The 22217-nt window shown below is 45.6% G+C and overlaps 1 protein-coding gene and 1 long non-coding RNA gene across 2 annotated transcripts; one reads left to right on the top strand and one right to left on the bottom strand.

Annotated features, from left to right (window-relative positions):
- Positions 1–1687: 1687 nt before the first annotated feature.
- LOC122656307 lies at positions 1688–12730 on the bottom strand. The gene is made up of 3 exons (XR_006332079.1): positions 12721–12730; positions 11951–11955; positions 1688–1759 (listed from the first exon to the last, which is right to left on the bottom strand). It is a non-coding gene; the product is annotated as an uncharacterized LOC122656307 (long non-coding RNA).
- LOC122656306 (inositol oxygenase 1-like) lies at positions 2270–14731 on the top strand. Its single transcript, XM_043850788.1, has 10 exons — positions 2270–2346; positions 2442–2646; positions 2755–2814; positions 2895–2947; positions 3052–3090; positions 13893–13976; positions 14079–14148; positions 14258–14336; positions 14469–14550; positions 14652–14731. Exons 2-10 carry the CDS (start codon positions 2451–2453, stop codon positions 14676–14678), a joined length of 690 nt encoding a protein of 229 aa, XP_043706723.1. The 5' UTR covers positions 2270–2346; positions 2442–2450; the 3' UTR covers positions 14679–14731.
- Positions 14732–22217: the final 7486 nt, after the last annotated feature.

Genomic DNA, 22217 nt, shown 5'->3' on the forward strand with positions numbered 1-22217 from the left:
AGGCGTCACTCCATCTGGTCTCTTCCCATGCCTACAAACTGTTCTTATTCCTTTTGCAAAATTCTAAGGACAAGACGGTTTGCAGAGGGTTTTACTCGGACACTTATTCACTCTGGTGAGGGAACCTTGTTGTGGTTTGACCCTTGGTTACCAAGCGGACCATTGGGAATCATGGAATTTTGGTTGCAGAGGCCCTAGGGCGTAATCCATTTGATTCGGTTGATCGTTTTATTGCTAATGGAAGTTCATGGGAGGACTCTCGGTTGGATCCTTGTATTCAGGAGCGTTGGTCAGAAGTTATTTCAACTAAATTCCATCCACGGCTTTGGCAAGACACCTGTGTTTAGATCCCCACTTCCCATGGGATGTATAGCCTGCGCACGGCTTGAGATGTGGTGCGTGTTTGTGGTGATGCGGTTGATTGGAGCGATCTGGTTTGGTTTCCTTCAGCACAACCTCGTTTTTCTTTTATATCTTGGTTGGCTTGTCTTAATAAGCTAACTACTCGGGCTTCTCTTGCACAATGGGGTTTGACTGTTGATATTTCATGTGTTTTATGCGATAGTGGCGTTGATTCTGTGCAACATATTTTGTTTTGTTGCCCCTATTCGGCTACAGTTTGGAAGGAGGTTCTCCATATTAATGGCTTCTCTAGAGATCCATTTGGTTCCTGGGATGCAGAATTAGCTTGGTTAGTAGTCCACTTCAAAGGCTCCTCATTACCAGCTTTGGTTCGGAAGTTTAGTTTTACAGCAGTTATTTACAGATTGTGGCAGAAGCGAAATGCCAGAATCTTTAAACAATGCTGTAATCCCCCAGCTGCGGTTTTGCATCGTGTTCTTTCGGATACCAGAGATACTTTTGAGAGTTGCAGGAAGCAGGTGCCTGACACTGCTCAAACCCGATCCTTCTTTGCTCGATGGGGTTTCTATGTTCCTCTCTCTCACCCTACAGTAACCTTTCATTCCTGGATTCCCCCACCGTCTGGTTGGGTTGCCCTCAATTGTGATGGGTTGGTGAAGGATGGTAGAGGCGGATATGGGGCACTTGGTAGAAATCATCTGGGCTCTCCTTTGTTTGCGATTGCAGGTGGGTGCAATAGTGTGTGCATATTGAGGATGGAGTTAGAGGCTATTAGATGTGGACTCAGCAAGGCCAAGTCTTTACATCTGCCGAGCGTACAGGTGCGATCTGATTCTAAAGTTGCTGTCCAGATGGTAGTTGGGACCTTCCATATTTCATGGGATGTACGTTGGCTTATTGAGGAGATTTGGCAGTTGCGGGATTCTTTTGTTGGTTGTGTATTTGCTCACAATGTGTATGAGGTTTCGCTTTCTATTGACTCATTCTCTCGGTACTTTCTATCTTGTTACAGAATGATGCTAGAGGGAAGAAATATCAAAGGATGTAATGTATCTTATTATGGTAATTTATAATACATAAGTTCCCTTCTAACCAAAAAAAAAAAAAAAATTGGTTACTATCACTATATCCGTGCCTCATATCGCTCGGTATCCTTTGTAATAAAATAGAAATTTAAGATTATCTTGGGAAGGACTTGTACCCTTCCAAATATCAAGGAAGGACTATTGATCGATCAACCTATAAATACCCCTCTCTTCACCCCCTTTCACTTCCATTCATCCGATTTTGTTATTCCCCGTTCTTTTTTCTTTGTTCGGTTTCTTCTTCATTTCCTTCCATTTTCCTGTGAAAATGAGAGTCATCGTCGAACAGCCTGAACTTGGTAAGATTTTCTCTCCCTTTCTTCTGATTCTAATCGTTCTTATGTTACAAGAAAGGCTTTGTGGGTTTTTGAATCTTTTGATAATGAGAATGGCTATTTCTTTCAGGAAATCAAGGACAGGATAAAAATATTCATAAAGAGACTAACGAGTTGATTCTTGATGGTGGATTCGTGGTCCCTGAATCCAACACATTTGGCCAAACCTTCAGGTCTTTTTCTTGAAAATTCTTGACCTATCTTTTCCATCGAGAACTTCAATTTCTGAAATGGGATTCAATTTCCCAAACATTGTGTACCCTTTGTTAAGAGCAGATTTCTTGTCTCAAAGGGTCATGGTACCTGAAACTCTGTATTGGGCCGATTCCACACACACGAAAAAAAACCCTTTGTTTGACTGTATCCCCCGATACCGATACGATACTGATACTTAGACCAACACGTGACTAAAAACTAGTCCTATTCAAATATTTTGAGTTTTTAACTGATGAGAAAAGTTTATGTGAAATGTGGTCAACACAGATTATGATGCAGAGAGTGAAAGGAAAAAGTCTGTTGAAGAATTTTACAATCAGAATCACATCAACCAAACATTTGATTTTGTAAGCCCATTTCATATGAATCTGTCTTAACAGCTTTTGAAATTGGAAGCATAGCTTTGATTTTGATGATTCCCTTATTTTTTTGATCAATTCAGGTCAAGAGGATGAGGGAAGAGTATGGAAAACTGAACAGAGTAGAGATGAGCATTTGGGAATGCTGTGAACTTCTCAATGAGTTTATCGATGAAAGTGATCCTGATTTGGATGAACCTCAAATTGAACACTTGCTTCAGAATGCTGACGCAATCAGGAAAGACTATCCTAATGAAGATTGGCTTCATTTGACTGGTCTTATCCATGGTATATTACACAAATAACCCTTCTCTCTCTCTCACTCTCTCTCTCTCTCTCTCTCTCTCTCTCTCTCTCTCATGCAAATAATAATCTAATAATGTTTATGGATTTCAGATCTTGGGAAGGTCCTTCTTCACCATAGCTTTGGAGAACTACCCCAATGGGCTGTTGTGGGTGAGAATCAAATCCTTTCATGAAGAAATCACTGTTTTCTTCATTTATTGTTTGAATTGCTCACAATATTCATATTACAGGTGATACATTCCCTGTTGGGTGTGCTTTTGATGAGTCAATTGTTCATCATAAGGTATAAATCTCACCTACTTCAATTCTGCAGAATTGACTAGATGTTGTTACAAGCAAATCACTAACTTGAATTTATTTATAATTAATTAATTGTTTTTGTTACAGTATTTTAAGGAAAACCCTGATTACTACAACACAAAATACAATACTGATACATCCAAGATTCACCGAACCAGTCAGCGGCTGCCACGTGTCACAAAGCGACCCGCTCCAGAACCAAGGAGAACCAACCGGGGGTCCCACCCGGGCGCGGCCTGCACCCAAGCGCGGCCTCACCCCGGCGCGGCCTCTCACCCAGGCGTGGTCTCACACCCAGGCGCGGCCTACACCCAGGTGAGGCCTCACCCAGGTGCGGCCTCACCCAGGCGCTGCCTGCACTCAGGCGCGGCCTGCACTCAGGCGCGGCCTCACTCAGGCGCGGCCTCACCTAGGCGTGGTCTCACACGCAGGAGCGGCCTCGCCCAGGCGCGGCCTCACCCAAGCGCGGCCTCACCCAGGCGCGGCCTCTCACCCAGGCGTGGTCTCACACCCAGGCGCGGCATCGTGGAGGCAGACGTGATGTACACGGACACCGAGGCTGCTCGTCTATGACCCAATCGTGTCACTGCAGACTTATGCCACCACCAGGACTCTGGGCTAACGCTTAGAAGTCACGTCACCCAGATGGATTCAAGCACCAATGACGTTATCACCACACGCGAGTATCTATTCGCGAAGGATCTTGATACCACCAGGACACTCCCTCCCGCTGGGAGATGGCCAATCAGAATAGAGCCCTGCTACCCAGGGCCTCTATCCACTCAACGGCACACTCGCCATCAAACTGGGACTCTCTATATCATCATACTCCACTATAAAAGGAAAGGTACACCACCCTCATAGAGGACATCTGAACTCATATTGAATTCTACATTCATCTGTTTGCTCAGGAGATCTAACTTTGGCATCGGAGAGCCCTAGGCCGGAACCACACCGGTTCTCTCTGTTGACCCCTTGGTCCTCTTGCAGGTGACGGCACTGGCAGGACCACTCGGTGATTTCTTGACGCAACAGATTGGCACCGTCTGTGGGAACGACGCTAGCCATTACATCTACTAGCTCGCTTCCATATTCATTCAATGGCACGAAGGAAGACTACCACCACCAACAACGTAGCGAGGAATGGATCAACACCCCCAGAGTGCTCTCATCGCAGAGCCAATGACCAGAACCATGTCCCTTTGGAGGAAGAGATCCCCCTTAATGACCAGTTTGTGGTCGACGAGCCCAACAATGACGAGGTAGACGATGTGGTGGTGGAGGTGATACCTGACCCCAATGCACCAGCAACTGGGGGTCAGATCAACGACCTGCAGCGATAGATCCTCGATGAACAACGACTCTTTCGAGCGGGGGGAGCCTTCCTAGCATCCCAGGAGAACAAGAGACCTCCCACCACGGTTAGAGTGTGGGAGGACACCAACACCTAGGGCGAGGGTGCCTAGCCCGGAGAGATCGGTCCGGAGGTCTGTGTTCGACGGTCAACTTAAAGAAGGTCACATACCACGATGAAATCGGACCTACAGAGAGGAAAGCCCCTCACCTTCGCTACAGGGTTCATCGTGATGTGACTATTCACCATCCCGCCAACACTCAAGGCTGGAGGGGACCTCCAGGAGAGAGCGTGAACAAGGTCGTAATGAACGTCCTGCCAGGCGTGAGGGATGGACACGGGATGAGGAGCTCAATCGAAGACTCCCCGACCTGGATGAGAAGCTGGAAGGGTTGAAGAAGCAGACCAAAGGTGAGACACATTCCATACCTGGACAACACCCATTCTCGACAGAGATCATGTCAGCCACGCTCCCTTCCAGGTTACGACTGCCTACCTTTGAACTCTACAGTGGTACCATGGACCCTAATGACCACATCAACTACTTTAATGGCATGATGACACTGTATGGTGGGTCGAACGTGGTCTCCTATCGGGCATTCCCTGCATCCCTCAAGGGAGCAGCCACATCATGGTTCTCCAGGCTACGACCGAGATCTATAGGCTCGTTCGCGGAGCTATGTGAACAGTTTGTCACCCGCTTCCAGAGCAGTGTCAAGCAGAAGAAGACCACCGTCTACCTACTGAACGTGGTACAGAACCCTGGGGAATCTCTCAGGGAGTATGTTAGCAGGTTCACCAAGGAGTCCCTGGAGGTTCGAGACTTGGATGAGCAGACCCAGCATGCAGCCCTGGCAGGAGGTATCAGGGACCTGGCACATCATGAAACTAGGACTATGAAAGAGCTCCTAGAGCGGTGCAACAAGTTTGCAAATATGGCCGAGGTACTACAAGCTAGAACGAAGATAATCGAGGCCAAGCCGCAGGACAACAAGAGGTCAGCACCTGATGACCGCAAAAAAAGTAAGAGGTCGAGAACAAAGTGTCGAAAAGAGAAGGGCGACCGCCCATCTGGGAGGATTGACCATCGCCCAGAGAGAAGTGAGAGGGCAAGCAGCCCTGAGTTCACCCCACTGAACATCATCAGGTCCCAGATCCTCATGCAGATCCAAGACCGTGACCTACTCTGTTGGCGACGACCTATGCTAGCAGGACCAGAGAAGCGAAACCCTAACAAGTACTGTCTCTTCCACAAAGAGAATGGGCATGACACACAGGAGTGCTATCAATTGAAGAAAGAGATAGAACAACTTGTAAGGGCAGGAAGCTTAAACAAGTATGTGAAGGGGAGAGGTGACAACCGCTTAGGCCAAGGAGACAGAGGTCGTGACGGAGACAGAGTAGAACCGAGAATGGAAGAAAGAAGAACAGATCGAGAGAGAGACCGCCCAGAAGAGCGGAGAGATGCAACAGAACCTAGTGGCACCAAGGGACCTCCTATCCTCACCATACTTGGAGGACCGGGGCAAGAGTCCACCAGAAAGGCTAAAGCCCATGCCAGGTTCGTGGGAGTGGTAGAGAAGCCAAGCAAGATAGCCAAGACCGAGACGGTGATCTCCTTCTTGGATGAAGACCTAGAAGGACTAAGCTACCCACATGAGGCTGCCCTGGTAGTATAGGTGGAGGTAGCCAACCGACCTATACATAGGGTACTGATAGAAACAGGGGCATCTGTAGACGTGCTCTCCTTGGATGCCTATCGACAGTTCGGGTTCGGGGACGATCAGCTCAAACCAGAGCCCACTTAACTCCATGGATTCTCAGGTGCCACCGCCTCCATCAGAGGTACCATAGAACTACCCGTCACCTTGGGGATACACCTCGATAAGTAACTATCATGGTGAACTTCATGGTTGTCAAGTCTGTGGTGTCCTTCAACGGCCTCCTAAGGCGACCATCTCTGATAGCCCTTAGAGGAGTCATATCGCCACTCCACCTGAAGATGAAGTTCCCCACCGAAAATGGGGTAGGCGAAGTCCGAGGAGATCAGAAGAAAGCAAGGGAGTGCTACGCCACCTTCATGAAGAAGAATAATGGTAACACCCGCGGAATGGCACTCTGCCTAGAGAACATGGTCAGTGACCAGAGAGATGAACTGACAGAGAGAAGAGGAAGACCAGTGGAAGACCTCATCCCATGGCCCCTCAGCAGGGATGACCCCTCAAAGGTCGTACAGGTTGGCTCGCTACTAAGCAAGGAACAGAAAGAAGGACTTGGACACCTCCACCAAGCGAACATGGATGTCTTTGCATGGTCGACCTCTGACATGCCTGGAATACCATGTTCAATAGCAGAGCACCGACTACATGTTGACCCAACCAGGAAGCCCATCCAACAAAAGTGGCGTAACTTCACCCTCGACCGACAAGCAGCAATCAAGGAAGAGGTCAAAAAGTTGAGCCAGTCAGGGTTCATCAGAAAGGAGAAGTTCCCAACCTGGCTTGCAAACGTGGTTATGGTACCAAAGCCCAATGGGAAGTGGAGGATGTGTGTCGACTACACCGACCTGAATAAGGCATGCCCAAAAGATGAGTACCCACTACCCAGGATCGACCTACTGATCGACGCCACCGCCGACCATGAGATGCTGAGTTTCATGGATGCCTACTCCGGGTACAACCCGATCCTCATGCATGAGGGTGATGAGTCCTGTACCGCATTCCGAACAGACAAGGAGAACTACTGCTGCCATGTCATGCCGTTCGGGTTGAAGAATGCAGGGGCCACCTATCAGAGGATGGTCAACAAGATGTTCGAGGAACAGATCGGGAGCAACATGGAGGTATATGTGGATGACATGCTTGTGAAAAGCATCCACGCCAACCAACACCTGACTAACCTAGAGGAAGCATTCACAGTACTGAGGAGGAACCAGATGAAGCTAAACTCTACAAAGAGTGCCTTCGGTGTAACGTCAGGAAAATTCCTGGGGTTCATGGTCTCAGTATGTGGAATAGAAGCCAACCCATCCAAGATCAAGGCCATCCAAGAGACGACACCTCCTCGAACGGTCAGGGAAGTGCAGAGGTTGAATGGAAGGGTCGCCGCCCTTTCAAGGTTCGTGTCACGGGCAGGTGACAAGTGCCTACCATTCTTCAAAACATTGAAGAACCTCCGAAGCCCTAAAGACTTCACATGGACAGAAGAGTGCCAGAAGGTGTTCGAAGAATTGAAGGAGTACCTAGAGAGCCCACCACTGCTTGGACGACCAGAACCTAACGAAGAATTACAGCTCTACCTGGCCGCTACCCCTGTCGCGGTCAGCGCAGTACTGCTGAAGGAAGAGGACAAAGTCCAGAGGCCCATCTACTATGTCAGTCATGTTCTGATCGATGTAGAGACCAAGTACACCAGGATCGAGAAAGTAGCTTATGCATTGTGTTCGCGGCTAGGAATCTATGACCATACTTCCAAGCCCATACCATCATAGTCCTCACCGACCTCCCATTGAAGAAGGTATTGCACAAACCAGACATCTCTGGGTGATTGATAGCTTGGGCTGTCGAATTGAGTGAGCATGGCATCAGGTTCCAACCCAGGACTGCCATCAAAGGCCGAGCCTTGGCAGACTTCGTCGTTGAATGCACCTTACCAGAGACAGAGCCAGAGAAAAAAAAAAAAGAGAGAGGCCAAGTGGCCACGGACCATGACCAAGAGGCCACGGCCAAAGGGCCATGGTCGTCATCAATGGACGTCACCTATCAAGAGAGAGAAGAAAGAGATTGAAAAAAAAAAATTCATGAATGGGTGCCATCCGTCAAGGGCCGCCGCCCAAAAGCAAAGAAGAAAAGAGAGAAGAAAGAAAAATAAAAAGGGGATCTTTGGCCATGGCCAAGGACCACGATCGACAGGCCACGGGCATGGACGAGGTTTGAGGTCAAGATCCAAGGATGAGGTTCGAGGTTCGAGGTCGAGGCCCAAGGACGAGGTTCGAGGTCTAAGGTCCGAGGTCAGAGTTCACAAAGGTTCTAGGACGAGGTTCGAGGTTCGATCGAATACGTGTCTATGGCTGAAGACCAATTCAAAAAAAATAAAAAAAAAATGCTACAGCCAAGGACCGTAGGCGACAAACTATGGCCGAGGTTTGAGGTCTGAGGTTCAAGGGCAAGGTTCGAGGTCGAAGTTCGAGGTTTGAGGTCTGAGGTTCGAGGAGTTTGGGAAGTTCGAGATGGTTCGAGTTCCAACGATTGAGAATGCAACTGTTGATGCACTGTCCAGGCTAGCCAATGATGAACTCAGAAACCTGGCCAATACAGTGTACGTGGAAATATTATATGAGCTAACATACCGGGAGAAGCAAGTTAATGAGATTGAGGAGGGGCCTAGCTGGATGGACCCCATACTCAACTACCTCCTGAACGACGTCTTACCAGAAGACAAGGCCGAGGCAAGGAAGATCAGGATGAGAGCTGCAAAGTACACCGTCCTAGACGGGGTACTGTACAAGCAGGGAGCAACAGAACCACTACTCCGTTGCCTAGGACCCAAGGGGGCAGAGTATGCCCTAACAGAAGTCCATGAGGGGACGAGCTCTAGCCTACAAAATCCTCTGCCAGGGACTGTACTGGCCACGAATGCAAGAGGAGGCCATACAATATGCCAAGAAGTGCGAGCAATGTCAGTTGTTTGCCCCAATACCCCATCTACCCGCCACCAAGCTGACATCAATCCTCAACCCCATACCCTTTGCCATGTGGGGGATGGACATCTTAGGAAACTTCACCGCAGCATCGGAAAACAGAAAGTACCTGGTCATCGCGATTGATTACTTCACCAAGTGGGTCGAAGCTAAACCCTTGGCCAAGATAACAGAGCCAGAGATGGAGAAGTTCATCCGCGACGACGTCATCTACAGGTTTGGGGTACTACAAATCCTAGTCTCAGACAACGGCAAACAATTCAACAACCCCAAATTCCAAGCATTCTGTCAAAGCTACAACATCGACTATCGGCCTGTATCGGTAGCATACCCATAGGCCAATGGTCAGGTGGAGGTCACCAACAGAACACTGCTGGAAGGAGTCAAGAAAAGGCTAGAGGGAGCCAAAGGAAAATGGGTTGAAGAGCTACCAAGCGTTCTGTGGGCGTACCGAACTACAGTACGGACACCCACAGGAGAGAGCCCATTTCGCCTAGCATATGGCACTGAAGCATTGGCGCCAGTAGAGGTCTGCGCCATGTCCCATAGGGTTCTGCACTTCAACAAACATACCTATACTGAAGAACTACGGGCGAACCTAGACTTTATAGATGAGGTCCGTGAGAGAGCACTCCTAAGGAACGTCGCCTACCAACAACATACTGCCAGGTACTATGACTCCAAGGTTAAGGAAAGGCTATTCCACCAGGGAGATCTAGTCCTAAGGAGGGCAAGTGCATCACAGCCACAGAAGGCAGGGAAGCTGTCAGCCAACTGGGAAGGGCCTTACATAGTCTCCAAGCAGATACATCCAAGGACCTACCTCTTGAAGACTCCGAGAGGCAAGAAGGTAGACCGCACCTGGAACCCAGAACACCTGAAGAAGTACTACCAGTAGAAGTACCCAAGAAGCATCACCAAGAGTAGTAGAAATAATAGTAGCAATAGTAGAGTAGGCAATCAACCATGGTTTTGATTTTCAAGGGCAATTTGAAACTTTATTCTGAGATTTATAGAAGATATTTGGTGATTGGGATACGTTCATCTACTCCTACCTGCTGATCGACTACGACCAAAGCACCAAGGCCCGTAGGCCACCCCGACGCAAGGTCCGATGACCAAAGGTCCGCTGACCATCAAAGCGCAAGGTCCATTGACCACCAAGGCATAATGCCACCAAGGCCCGTAGGCCACTCGGCCCAAGGTCCGATGACCAAAGGTCCGCTGACCACCAAAGCCTAAGGTCCGTTGACCACCAAGGCATAATGCTACCAAGGCCCATAGGCCACCCGACGCAAGGTCCGATGACCAAAGGTCTGCTGACCATCAAAGCGCAAGGTCAGTTGACCACTAAGGCATAATGCCACCAAGGCCCGTAGGCCACCCTGGCGCAAGGTCCGATGATCAAAGGTCCGCTGACCACCAAAGCGCAAGATCCGTTGACCACCAAGGCATAATGCCACCAAGGCCCAATGGCCACCCCGACGCAAGGTCCGCAGATCACCAAGGCGCAATGCCACCAAGGTCCGATGACCACCAAGGTGCAATGCCACCAAGGTTCGATGACCACCAAGGCACAATGCCACCAAGGTCCGATAACCACCAAGGCGCAATGCCACCAAGGTCCGATGACCACCCAAACGCAAGGCCACCAAGGTTCGAGACTACCAAGGCGCAATACCACCAAGGTCCGATGACCACTAAGGCGCAACGCCACTACCAAAGTCCCATGACTGTCAAGGTTCATAGGGCACCAATGTGCAATCAACCACCAAGAGACAGTGCAATCAAAGAAAAGCAACAGCAATCACATAGAGAAGTCATAACCAGGGATCACCTCCAGGACGCAGGCGGCTAAGTCCCGGATCCCTCCCTCATATGCTGGCTGAAGCTGAGCCTGATACAACGCCTAGAACACCAGGGACGCCTGGAACTTAGCCACAACTCGCTCGCCTGCAGATGCCAGCTCCGACTCATGACTCCCCCTCAACGCATGAAGCTCCTCCTCCAAGGTAAGAACCCTGGCCGCTGCACCGACAGAGGTCACTCGAAGCTCCTCAGATGCCTCCAGGAGCTTCCCGGATGCCATCGCGAGCTCCTTCGATGCCCTCTGCACGCGGGCCTCGGCCCTCTCACGGGCATCGATATATCCCTGGAGCTCCCTCTCCACATCACGCAGGGTGTACTGTATCTACACCTCACGAGAAGCGTGACCCTCCAGTCGGAGCACCACCTCAGCAAGATGGTGATGGGCCTACAATCAGCATGACAAGCTGTAAACACTCTAAGTATAAGAGGAGCAGCGAACGTGATGGAACCAAAAGGAACAACTCACCGAAGCCATATCATAGTAGAGAGTCTAGGCCAGACACGCGTCACTAAGCCTCTGCAAGGCTACTCTCAAGGTAGGAAGCCTCCCCTTGTCCACCCATTACCGTGACACGCCGGACCCAGCCAAGGTCAAACCCTCCAGCACTCCCAAGGTGATCACTAGGGACACATCCATAGCGGGAAGATCAGTGGCAGTACCACCGGAGGAACTCACCCCTTTCCCCTTGGAGAGGGGCAATGCAGAAGACCCGAAGGGGGCGACAGTAGGAGGCAGAGGCACAGAGCCCGAAACACCATCATCATCAGGAGAAGTATGGGGAAGGAGGACACGCACACCAGAGCTCGTCACATGTGCATGTCCTGGACCACCCTTCCGCTTTGCCCCAACAGCCACAGGCTCAGAAGAACCACCAACATCTGTTACTCCAGCAGATGAACCACCCTGAGAAGCGGCCTTCTTCCGTAAATTTCCATGGAGCAAACTGAAATTCGGACACGTATTCACTGCATGACAACATCAAGCCAAGACCGCCCAACTAGTCAGATGACATACATATTAAAATACAAGCATGCCAATCAAGTACAAAAGACAGTGCTCTTACCAGGACTCAGCTTCCAAAGGGACAGGAAGGCCTCCGAGTCCAACTCCTGGACGTGGAATGGATCGCGACCCAGGTACGGCTTGAGGGAGCCACCCTCAAAATCACTCAGCTCAAGCCCCCGATTGACCCTCTTGAGGTCAATGACTTCCCTAACAGTCCGTAGTGGGCATCGGGGGACCATGGCAAAAAAGAAGCGATCCCTCCAATACTTCATGTTGCTAGTGATCCATGTGAGAAGCTCCAAAGAGGCATAGGGCCCATTGAGCACGCGGCGAGCAAAGTGATAACATCCATGATTCCCCTTCTTCAGCAGATAAAAATGGGAGAATAGGGGAACAATGGCGGCAAGCCCCATGCGGGCAAAAAATACATTGAAACCCAGGATCACCCTCCAAGAATCAGGCAACACCTGCCCAGGGGTGAGGTGCCAACGCTCTAGCACCAACTCGACAAAGCGAGGGATAGGAAGGCGAAGGCCCTGGAGGAAAAAGGTACGATAGAGACAGATCTCGTCTGCACGGTGAGAGAAGGCATACTCACCAGGTCCGGGAATACGTAACATGACCTCAACGGGAATGTGGAACTCCTCACAAAGGGAGACCGAGCCGGAAGGGGACAAGATACTAGCAACATGACCCAACATATCAGCAGGATCGGCGACTGAGGATGCCGCCCCAGAAGGCCTACGATCCCTACCAGGACCAGAGACACTAGAAGGTCCCACACCCCCATCACTAGCACTGGGGAAAGGTACAAAGGATGGAGTACACACAGAAGAAGGCGATCTTGGGGAAAGCTCCTTTGAAGATCCAACCCCTACCGAAGCAAGGCCAGGGTCATTAGGAGACAACATAAACGATAAGAGAAGAATAGACTATTTACTCGAGAAAGAGATCTCCCTCAAAGACAAGAAGCTAGCAAGAAAAATGAAATGAAGACCACCTACAAAGTATAAACAGCAGATCCATCACAGACAAGAAGAAGGAGAGTGGAGAAGCATGAGGGTCCATCGCACCCACGGGCGCGGCCTCCCATCGACACTATCTCACACCCATAGGCGCGGCCACACCCTTAGGCACGGCCACCCAGGAGCAGCCTCACGCCCGCAAGCGCGGCCACCCCAGGCACGGCCTCAGGGCCCGGCCACCCTAGGCGCGGCCTCAGGGCGCGGCCTCACACCCGCGGGCATGGACCCCTCACTATATAAAGGCATCTACTCTCTTGGACATCCTATCTCAAGAGAGTGGGGGGCAAATGATACATCCAAGATTCACCGAACCAGTTAGCGGCTGCAACGTGTCACAAAGCGACCCGCTCCAGAACCAAATAGAACTAATCGGGGGTCCCACCCGGGCGTGACCTGCACCCAGGCACCGGCCTCACCCAGGCGCTGCCTCACACCCAAGCGTGGTCTCACACCCAGGCGTGGCATCGTGGATGCAGATGTGATCTACACAGACATCGAGGCCGCTCGTCTATGACCCAATCGTGTCACTATAGACTTATGCCACCACCAGGACTCTGGGCCACCGCTTAGAAGTCACGTCACCCAAACGGATTCAAGCACCAATGACGTTATCCCCACACGCGAGTATCTATCCGCGAAGGATCTTGATACCACCAGGACACTCCTTCCCACAGGGAGATGGCCAATCAGGATAGAGCCCTGCTACCCAGGGCCTCTATCCACTCAACGACACACTCGCCATCAAACTGGGACTCTCCATATCATCATACTCCACTATAAAAGGAAAGGTACACCACCCTCAGAGAGGACATCTGAACTCATATTGAATTCTACATTCATCTGTTTGCTCAGGAGATCTAACTTTGGCATCGAAGAGCCCTAGGCCGAAACCACACCGGTTCTCTCTGTTGACCCCTTGGTCTTCTTGCAGGTGATGGCACTCGCAGGACCGCTCGGTGATTTCTTGATGCAACAAATACCAAGTGTGGGATTTACACAGAGGGATGTGGCCTTAACAATGTGATGATGTCTTGGGGGCATGATGACTATATGTACTTGGTATTCCTCTTTTACCCTTTTATTAGAATTAGAAAAGGATTAATGTTTTGAACTGAAATATAAAAATTGTAGAATCTAATTATGGCTTATCAATCAATATAGGTGGCAAAGGAGAACATGACAACTCTACCTTCAGCTGCACTGTTCATCATCCGATATCATTCCTTCTATTGTAACTACTTAATCTATACTCTCTAATTATTACAATCATATAAAATAGATACTAATTTTGTGATTAATCCATTTATCTGAAAAAGAATTTTCAAACTGTAATTTTGCAGCTTTACATAAATCTGGAGCATATAAACACTTAATGAATGAGGAGGATGTGGAGAATTTGAAGTGGCTTCATGTCTTCAAGTAAGATCTCCCTCTCTCCCACACATAACCCCACTAAAAGAAAAGAACTATTTTTGATTGAGCATTTTTGATTGGCAATTGTTAGCATGATTGCATTATTGTATAGTTTAACTCATTTAGTATTATTTGCAGCAGGTATGATCTCTACAGCAAAAGCAAAGTTAGGATTGATGTTGAGAAAGTCAAGCCTTACTATCTATCCCTCATTGAAAAGGTGAGCCTCACCTATGTTTATTCTCAAGTGATATTTTCTTTGAATTTCCATTTTTCCTGCCTTCCTTTTTCTTAATAATTAGATGAATATTGTTGTTGCAGTACTTTCCCTCAAAGCTAAGGTGGTGAGGTCAATATATGCAAATTGAAGAATAAAGTTGAATAGTTTGAGCAGAAGATGGCCATGATGTAGAGTTTGAGTTGCTGTCATTTTTTCTTCCCCACCCCTTCCTCAAAAAAAAAAATTGAGTTGCTGTCATCTTTTCTTCGCTTCCCCCTCCCAAAAAAAAAAAATTCGTTATGTGTAATAAATAAAGTATTTATGTGTTTATGTAATTGTTCAAAAGTTTCACTGATTCTCTGTTCTACTGTAATAAATAAAGTGTTTATGTGTTTTTGTAATTATTCAAAAGTTTCTCTAATTCTCTATTCTACTGTCTCTCATCTTTAATTATTTTAACCATTGAAGTTAATATTAAGGAATTTGACTTCTTTGCAAAATTTACTTGCTCCAAATTATCGAAAATCAATATGAAAAGGGAGACTAGGAAAATGATGGTGACACTGAAAATTGTCCTCTTGTCTTGCTTCTTCGTGGAAGCAAGGAAAAGGATGATGAACATGCAAGTCAGACCAACTAACAAGTTAGACTTTTTATTCTTATAATGAATTAGTTGATTATGGATAAGATTTTTCATTAATATAACTCATCCTTTAGAAGGACTTGACACATATGGAAATCTATTAAGAAGGCATGGTGTGTAGAGCATATATTTTGGATGAATGAAGAGAGAACACTCTACCCAAAAAAAAAATTTGTGCCTGCACAAATGAAACACTCACTGAGGGTGGAACTTGGTGCAACAGTTAGGTTGCTCCATTGGGACCAAGTGTTTATGGGTTTGAATATCTGGAAATAGCCTCTTTGTAAAGCATGGGTTAGGTTGCGTACATTATGACCCTCCCCAGATCCTGCAGTAGAGGGAGACTCGTGTATTGAGTATGCCTTACAAATGAAACACTCACTAGGAATACTGTTATAAATATTTAGGGGGCTGGTTCAATAATATTAAATCAATTTCTTTCATAATTGTTGTGCAAAGAAATCTGCTAGAGAGATATTAATGTTGTGCAGAGAAATCTGCTAGAGAGATATTCTCCAAGAACACAACCAAGAATTTGATTTAAGACTAGAGAAATTGAGAGGATCCCCGTTAGCACAGCGAAGTAACTGAATATCTTTTTTGATTATTGAACCTGCCTTACATGAGCGTCAAAGCTCCTTATTTATAATGCTTGGGATAGGAATCTAGCCTTTTCTTTCCTTTTTTTGTTTTCCTTTTGTGGGAATATGGATTTTGGAAACTACCACTCTAACTACCTCCCTCCTTAAATTTCGGGATTTCATGATTCTTGATACACGTGGTATTCCCACTTGGTTACGCAACTGCTTTGGTGTGCCTATCTCCATAACCATCATAGGCATGATTTTCTTGGCGCATGTTTCTGAACTAACATAGCATGTGGTCCAGGGTAGGCCACGTGTACGGCTGAGAGCTGTGCACTGAATATTGTGAATCATTTGTCCCCTACTCCCTTTACTCTTGGTAAGATATAGGGAGTATATTTATTCTTAGTATCTTGCGCGGGATTACGTGGAGCTTGGGTGGAATGTTGATGAGGCTGAGGACTTGTGGATCAAACTCCTTGTCTTCGTTTTTCCTTTGGGACAATGTTATTCCCTATAGGCTTTTTATACTCACGCCGCCATTAGCCGCTATTTGCGCGTGGAAGCGAAATATTTTCCATTTTTCATGCTTTTTGAGAAGTGATTGTGAAATATCCTGATTTTGTACTAGGGATAATTTGGCCTTTTTACCTAACGCAGGTTTAGGGCAAGCCGAAGTGTAGGAATTTGGACTAGCTGGTGGTGCACACATGCATGCATGGTAAGTAGTGTGCCCTAGTGTAATACCCTCATTTTGAGTTTATTCCTTGCCTAAGTGTAGAATTAGGGTTTTATTTATAACATATATAATTTGATTTAGAAAATAATTTAAAGTTAGTAACCTAGCCTAGTGCTTAGACATTTAATTCAATTTGTTAGAGGTCTAAGGTTCTATTCTTTATAGGTGAAATTAAATATTTTATTTTTTTATAATTTTATAGGGCTTAGAAGGAGAGGTCTTAGATTTTAGCTAGGAAAGAATTGTGGATTGATAAGGAAAGGTGAGGTGGCAATCTCCAATTGGTTAGAAACTAAAACTTGGAACAAAAAAAGTCTTCATAAAATAAAATCCCAACCAAAAAGGAAATTAGTTAAAATTAAATTACTTAACCTAAAATTTTAATTTAAAAATCTTAAGTCAAGATTCCTTTTAAAATATTTTCATTGGAGGACAAGTAAATAGATGTAGTTAGAGACAAAATTGGACTCTTCCCACCTTCTTTCTTGTTAGGATTAAATCCCCATAGCTAAATCCCAATCCTCATTCCTTTTATCATAAATTTGAGAGAGAGAGACAAAGGGAGAGAGGAAAATTCGTGGATTATAGAGAGGAAGAGAAGAAGAAGAAGGAAATTCGGACTGTGTAGAACTAGCAACTTGATGTCCAATTTTGACCCTTTTCAGAGTCGAATTGGGAAAATCTTATTTCACAATAAAATGTAGCCTCATCTCTTATCTTCGTAATTCAACTTGAATCAGCCCAAAAAGAGATTGGAGCAGAGGGATATTGATGATTTACTGAAGGTAGGTCATTCTGTCAAAAAACTGTGTTTCCCAAATTCGAGTTTATGCAATATAGTGATGTAGATTTCATCATTACCTTAATCATAGGACTCCATTAAAGTGGTTCTAAATTAGGAAGACATATATCAACGTTATTAAAGTATTGATTTGAGGTCACTTATAGAAACCCTAGTCGCTTCGCACAAGGTGAATAGATCTTCAACCATTATACTTGATATTTTTCTTACATATAAATTTTTTTTGAAACATTGTTTTAAATCTGAAATTTAGTTTTAGATTGAGATTTATCATGCCAAAAACATATTTCATTCAAGCTTTTACTCAATTAAATTGTTCACACATGATTGCTTACAAGGAATGGTGATTTCCTTATGATTTAATTCACATATGTGTGTGCAGAATTTTTAATAATGTCATGTTTATAGACTAATGAATCCAATGCTTATTTGTTGATAGTATGATGAAAGTCTATGAATGATTCTTCATGATTATAACCTAATACATGATATTTTTGGATGATGCATAAAAATCTGATTTTGTTTAGGGTTTACCTTTGACTTTTCATTGATGTTATTGTTGGATAAGTGATTGAAAGATTTTTCCCAATCTTTCCTATTATTATTCTTCACTTTATGCATTGATATGTTGATGAAAGTTACTGTTTTTAAACTTTATTTTCACTCTTTTCGATAGCATATGTTAGGGTGGAATTGGGGAGTCATGACCCCTAAGTTCCGAACTTGGATGTATAGCTTTAAATCATAAGCAAACCCTTGATTGTTATTTTGTTGTTTATCTTACAGACATTGGTGAATATGTTGGGACAAGGATAAGTTGGCGAGTTTTTGAGCTACGGGCTTACCCTTATTGGAGCTATATGGACTACTAGAAAGAGGGGTGATGATCAAAAACTCTCCAGGAGGACATTGCTGGTAAAACCTTAGGGGGCTTTAACTCGGTTTGGGGCAAGTTTGGTCACTAGTTTCTCCATTAGTTTCTTGATGTTGAGAGGGGACAGTGGTGTTGTAGTTGATCATAGCTGGAGTTCATACGTCGCTATCATGAGGGCCTTGACCAGTGTATGGTAACTAGCTCACACTAGTCCATTAGGGAGTGATGTGTGTGTTATTTTATGGTATTTCGATATAGCTTTCGTTGATTGTTGTCATATACTTTTCATTACAATAGTGGTGATAAGCAAATATGGTTATGATCATTTTGTTTTGTTTTTTTGGATTTATATATATATATATATATATTATTGTATGTCTTTACATTTTGTATTACTTGTGCATGTTTTCACACCTGTATAGTTGCTGTGGATTTATTTGCTAAGCTTTTCACGAAGCTTACCCTCATCACTTTTCAGATGAACAACTTAATGAATGCGAACCTGGATGTGAAGATGTACTAGAGGAGGAGGTCCAAGAGGACGAAGCATTTGGATTAGAAGAGGACAACTACTATTAGAAATTTTACACTTTCTTTCAATTTTAGAAGAACTTATAATTAGTTTGAGTTTAATTTAATTTTGGATATTATGACCTTTATTCCAAAATTTTAAGTTTAATTTGGAAATTGTAATAGCTTAGTTTAACTACTCTACTTTATTTGAAGTCTTAATCTATATATTTTAGACATGTGTTTGTGTTTTGGTTCTACTCCGGTCCATATCTCCTTGACATAAATGATCTTGTGGACTGTCAATGTCCCTAAACCGCTAGGGTGGTTTTGGGGGCGTTACAAATTGATGGGATGTTATAAAGTTTAAATTTAAACTCCTTTGCATTCCCAATGTTTTTTTGATAAAGACGATCTTTTCCTCTTCCTTAAATCTGGGCCGTTCGCAAGAGTCTGAATGGTTAGATCTTCACGAGGGATTCGTTGATGTCTCCAAGAGTATAAAGCATTTTGCCTTTCCTTTCTTTTCTCCCTTGATCGTCCTGGAGTTCCTCTTGTTAAAGATTTTTCTTTGGAGCTTCTGCAGTTGCTTTGTTTAGTGCTTACCTTTTTCCTCAACTATAGCTTTCTCATCCCAAGTAAGTTCTTTTTCTCTTTTTCCTTTTTATTGGACTACATTTCCTTTTTATTCATCTTTGGAAAATGGGGAAGTCTAAGAAAAGATCGACCTCGAAGTCGAATCCAGAAGTGGAATCCCTGTTTGATGAAGGGGAGAGGTTATATCATGGAGTTATTCTGAAAGGTTCTCGTAAGGCTTCATCCCAGTTCTTGTTGATAGATGCTGCAAGCTCTAGAATTCCCATATTGATTCCTAGAAATCCCTCTGAAGTATCTGCTAGTAGTTCTAGTCTTTCTTCCAAGAAATTATTGGGTAGAAGAGGATATCGAGTTTGCCAACCCCAGCATGATCCTACCATTGGGAAAGGCGTGGACGATATTCCTTCCATTTTATCTGAGTACAACTTGTTAGAGATCCGCAATGTCTATGCCATCCCTGATTCTATAAATCTTAGGGTTCCATCCCCTGAAGATAGGTTAAATCAGCCACTGTGTTAAGAAGTGGGTTTGATTTTAGATGCCTTTGAAGCTGGGCTTCAATATCCTCTTCCTCTCTTCATTGCTCTACTCCTTAAGCATTATAAGGTTGCCCCCAGTCAGTTAGTTCCTAATTGCTGGAGATGTGTAGGTGCTTTTATTATCAAGTGTACTCGATTGGGTAGGCGTCCCTCTTCTGCCCTATTATTAGGTGCTTTACCTTGAATCAGAATAGTGCTCATCCGGGGTGGTATTATTTCCGTCAATGAGATGTTGCTATTGTGGGTCCTCCCCCATCTGCTATTCATGGTTGGAAGCAGAGATTCTTCTGGGCGGCTTGCGAAGGGCCTAAGTGTCCCACCGTATGGGGTTATCCCAATACCATGGCCAGGAATAGAGTTCCGCCCTTGGACCCCGAAGATCAGTTAACCCTGGAGAAGTTGATGGCTAACAAGAATCGGGTCAAAGCTGGGGCCATTGATGTTCTAAATATAAATGATTTGGAAAGGGGTGAGCATCTCGGGAATTCTGCATTTCATCTTCCCATGATGTTTTGAATAAATCTATCGTTTTCTCATTCTGTTTACTTTTCTGGCTGTAGTGAAATTTTCTTTGGATTCTCTTGCCGCATTTATGGAGAGTGAGGACCTTCAAGTGGCTGGAGATGTGGTTCTCCCTTCTTCAGACAAAAGCAGGAAGAGAAAAATGCTCCTAACCGAACAGGACAAGGGCCAGTCAAAGAAGGGGCCCAGCAAGGTTCCTCGTTCTCCTTCGCTAAGTATCAAAATCGTAGATTCCTCGGACAAGGGAAAGAGTTCCTCCTCGGGTTTGGTCACACAGCAGGAGGAAGAGTCTTCTTTAGTTCTTAAGGATCCACCGCCCCCGGATAAGACTAAAAAGAGCAAGGGAAAAGAGAAGGTAAGCGCGGATTTATTCGTTCCCCGGTGGTCGATTAGTAACGATCAGAGGGTGATCAGTAGCGTCAAAGAAGGGGCCCAACAAGGTTCCTCCCTCTCCTTCGCTAAGTATCAAAATCGTAGATTCCTCGGACAAGGGAAAGAGTTCCTCCTCGGGTTTGGTCACACAGCAGGAGGAAGAGTCTTCTTTAGTTCTTAAGGATCCACTACCCTTGGATAAGACTAAAAAGAGCAAGGGAAAAGAGAAGGTAAGCATGGATTTATTCGTTCCCCGGTGGTCGATTAGTAACGATCAGAGGGTGATCAGTAGCGTTGTTGCTGTCAAGAATTTGGCCCTGAACTGCATTCCTCCAGCTGACGTCGATTGGTTATCCAAGATGGATGACGATACACTGGAAAAGTCAACCCTTGCTTGAGCTTACGAGGTGACATTCTGTTCTCATCCTGTGTTTTAGTTATTTCCATTTCTGCTTGTTGACTTTCCTTTCTATTTCAAGCACTTGCCTTTGTATCCGGGCTCGTGGAGCGTAAGAGAAAAATCACGGTGGTATACAGGGAATCAGAGAAGGAAATGTGGGAATTGAGAAAAGTTGCTTAGGATAATGATGAACGGATTTTCTTGCTGAAGGTTGACGTGGCTAACCTCAACACGGGAAAAGAAGCTGCTGAGAAAGCACTAGCAGAGGCCGAAGAGAAGCGAAAGCAAGCGGAGAAGGATGCTGAATCTTCTTCTATTTCTTATGCCAAGGTCAGCGAAATACTAGCCGAGAAAGAGCAGCTGATCAAGAATCAAGATGTAGAGATAGCTAGTTTGAAGGCCCAAGTCGAGGAGGCGGGGGCCAAGGCTGTTGATGCTTATCTCAAATCTGAGGCCTGGAAGATCAGTCATATGTCTATTGCATCTCTAACCCTTTTGAAAATAAATTATTCTATCTGGTGGTGAATAAAAGAGAGGCAACCGGACTTCAACTTTGAGGGTATACCAGAGGTGCAAAAGATGCTTGAACGGAGTTCATAGAGACCCCCTTTACTCGGTCTTGACAGTAGAGTGGCCTTAGTTACCTGATCCTTCACAAGAAAGTAAGGTGGGTGAAACTCAAAATAAACATTATTATCTTGGCAAAACTTTTGAACAGAGAGAAGGCGTTTAGAAATAGATGGAACGTGGAGAACATTAGTTATATGAAAAATACGATCAGAAAGAGAGGGAAGAGAAGAATAACAAAGATGAGAGATGGGTAAGCCCTTACCATTACCAACATGTAACTGATCTCGTCCTGTGTAATCATCAAACTGAGAGAGGGATTGAATATCAGGGGTCACATGGTGTGAAGCCCCCGTATCCGGGTACCAAGGTAAGGCCGTGGATGGGTACAGTGTGGGTAAAATGGGTGGGTTCGGTTGATGGTAAGTGGGAGAGGAATAAGTGGGATAAACATGGTGGACAGTTGGTGAAGGGTTATTCGGGTAGTAAGGAAGGGATGGGTTATTACCAGTTTGTTG

The sequence above is a fragment of the Telopea speciosissima genome, chromosome 3 (genome assembly GCF_018873765.1).
Source record: "Telopea speciosissima isolate NSW1024214 ecotype Mountain lineage chromosome 3, Tspe_v1, whole genome shotgun sequence".
Classification (NCBI taxonomy): domain Eukaryota; kingdom Viridiplantae; phylum Streptophyta; class Magnoliopsida; order Proteales; family Proteaceae; genus Telopea; species Telopea speciosissima.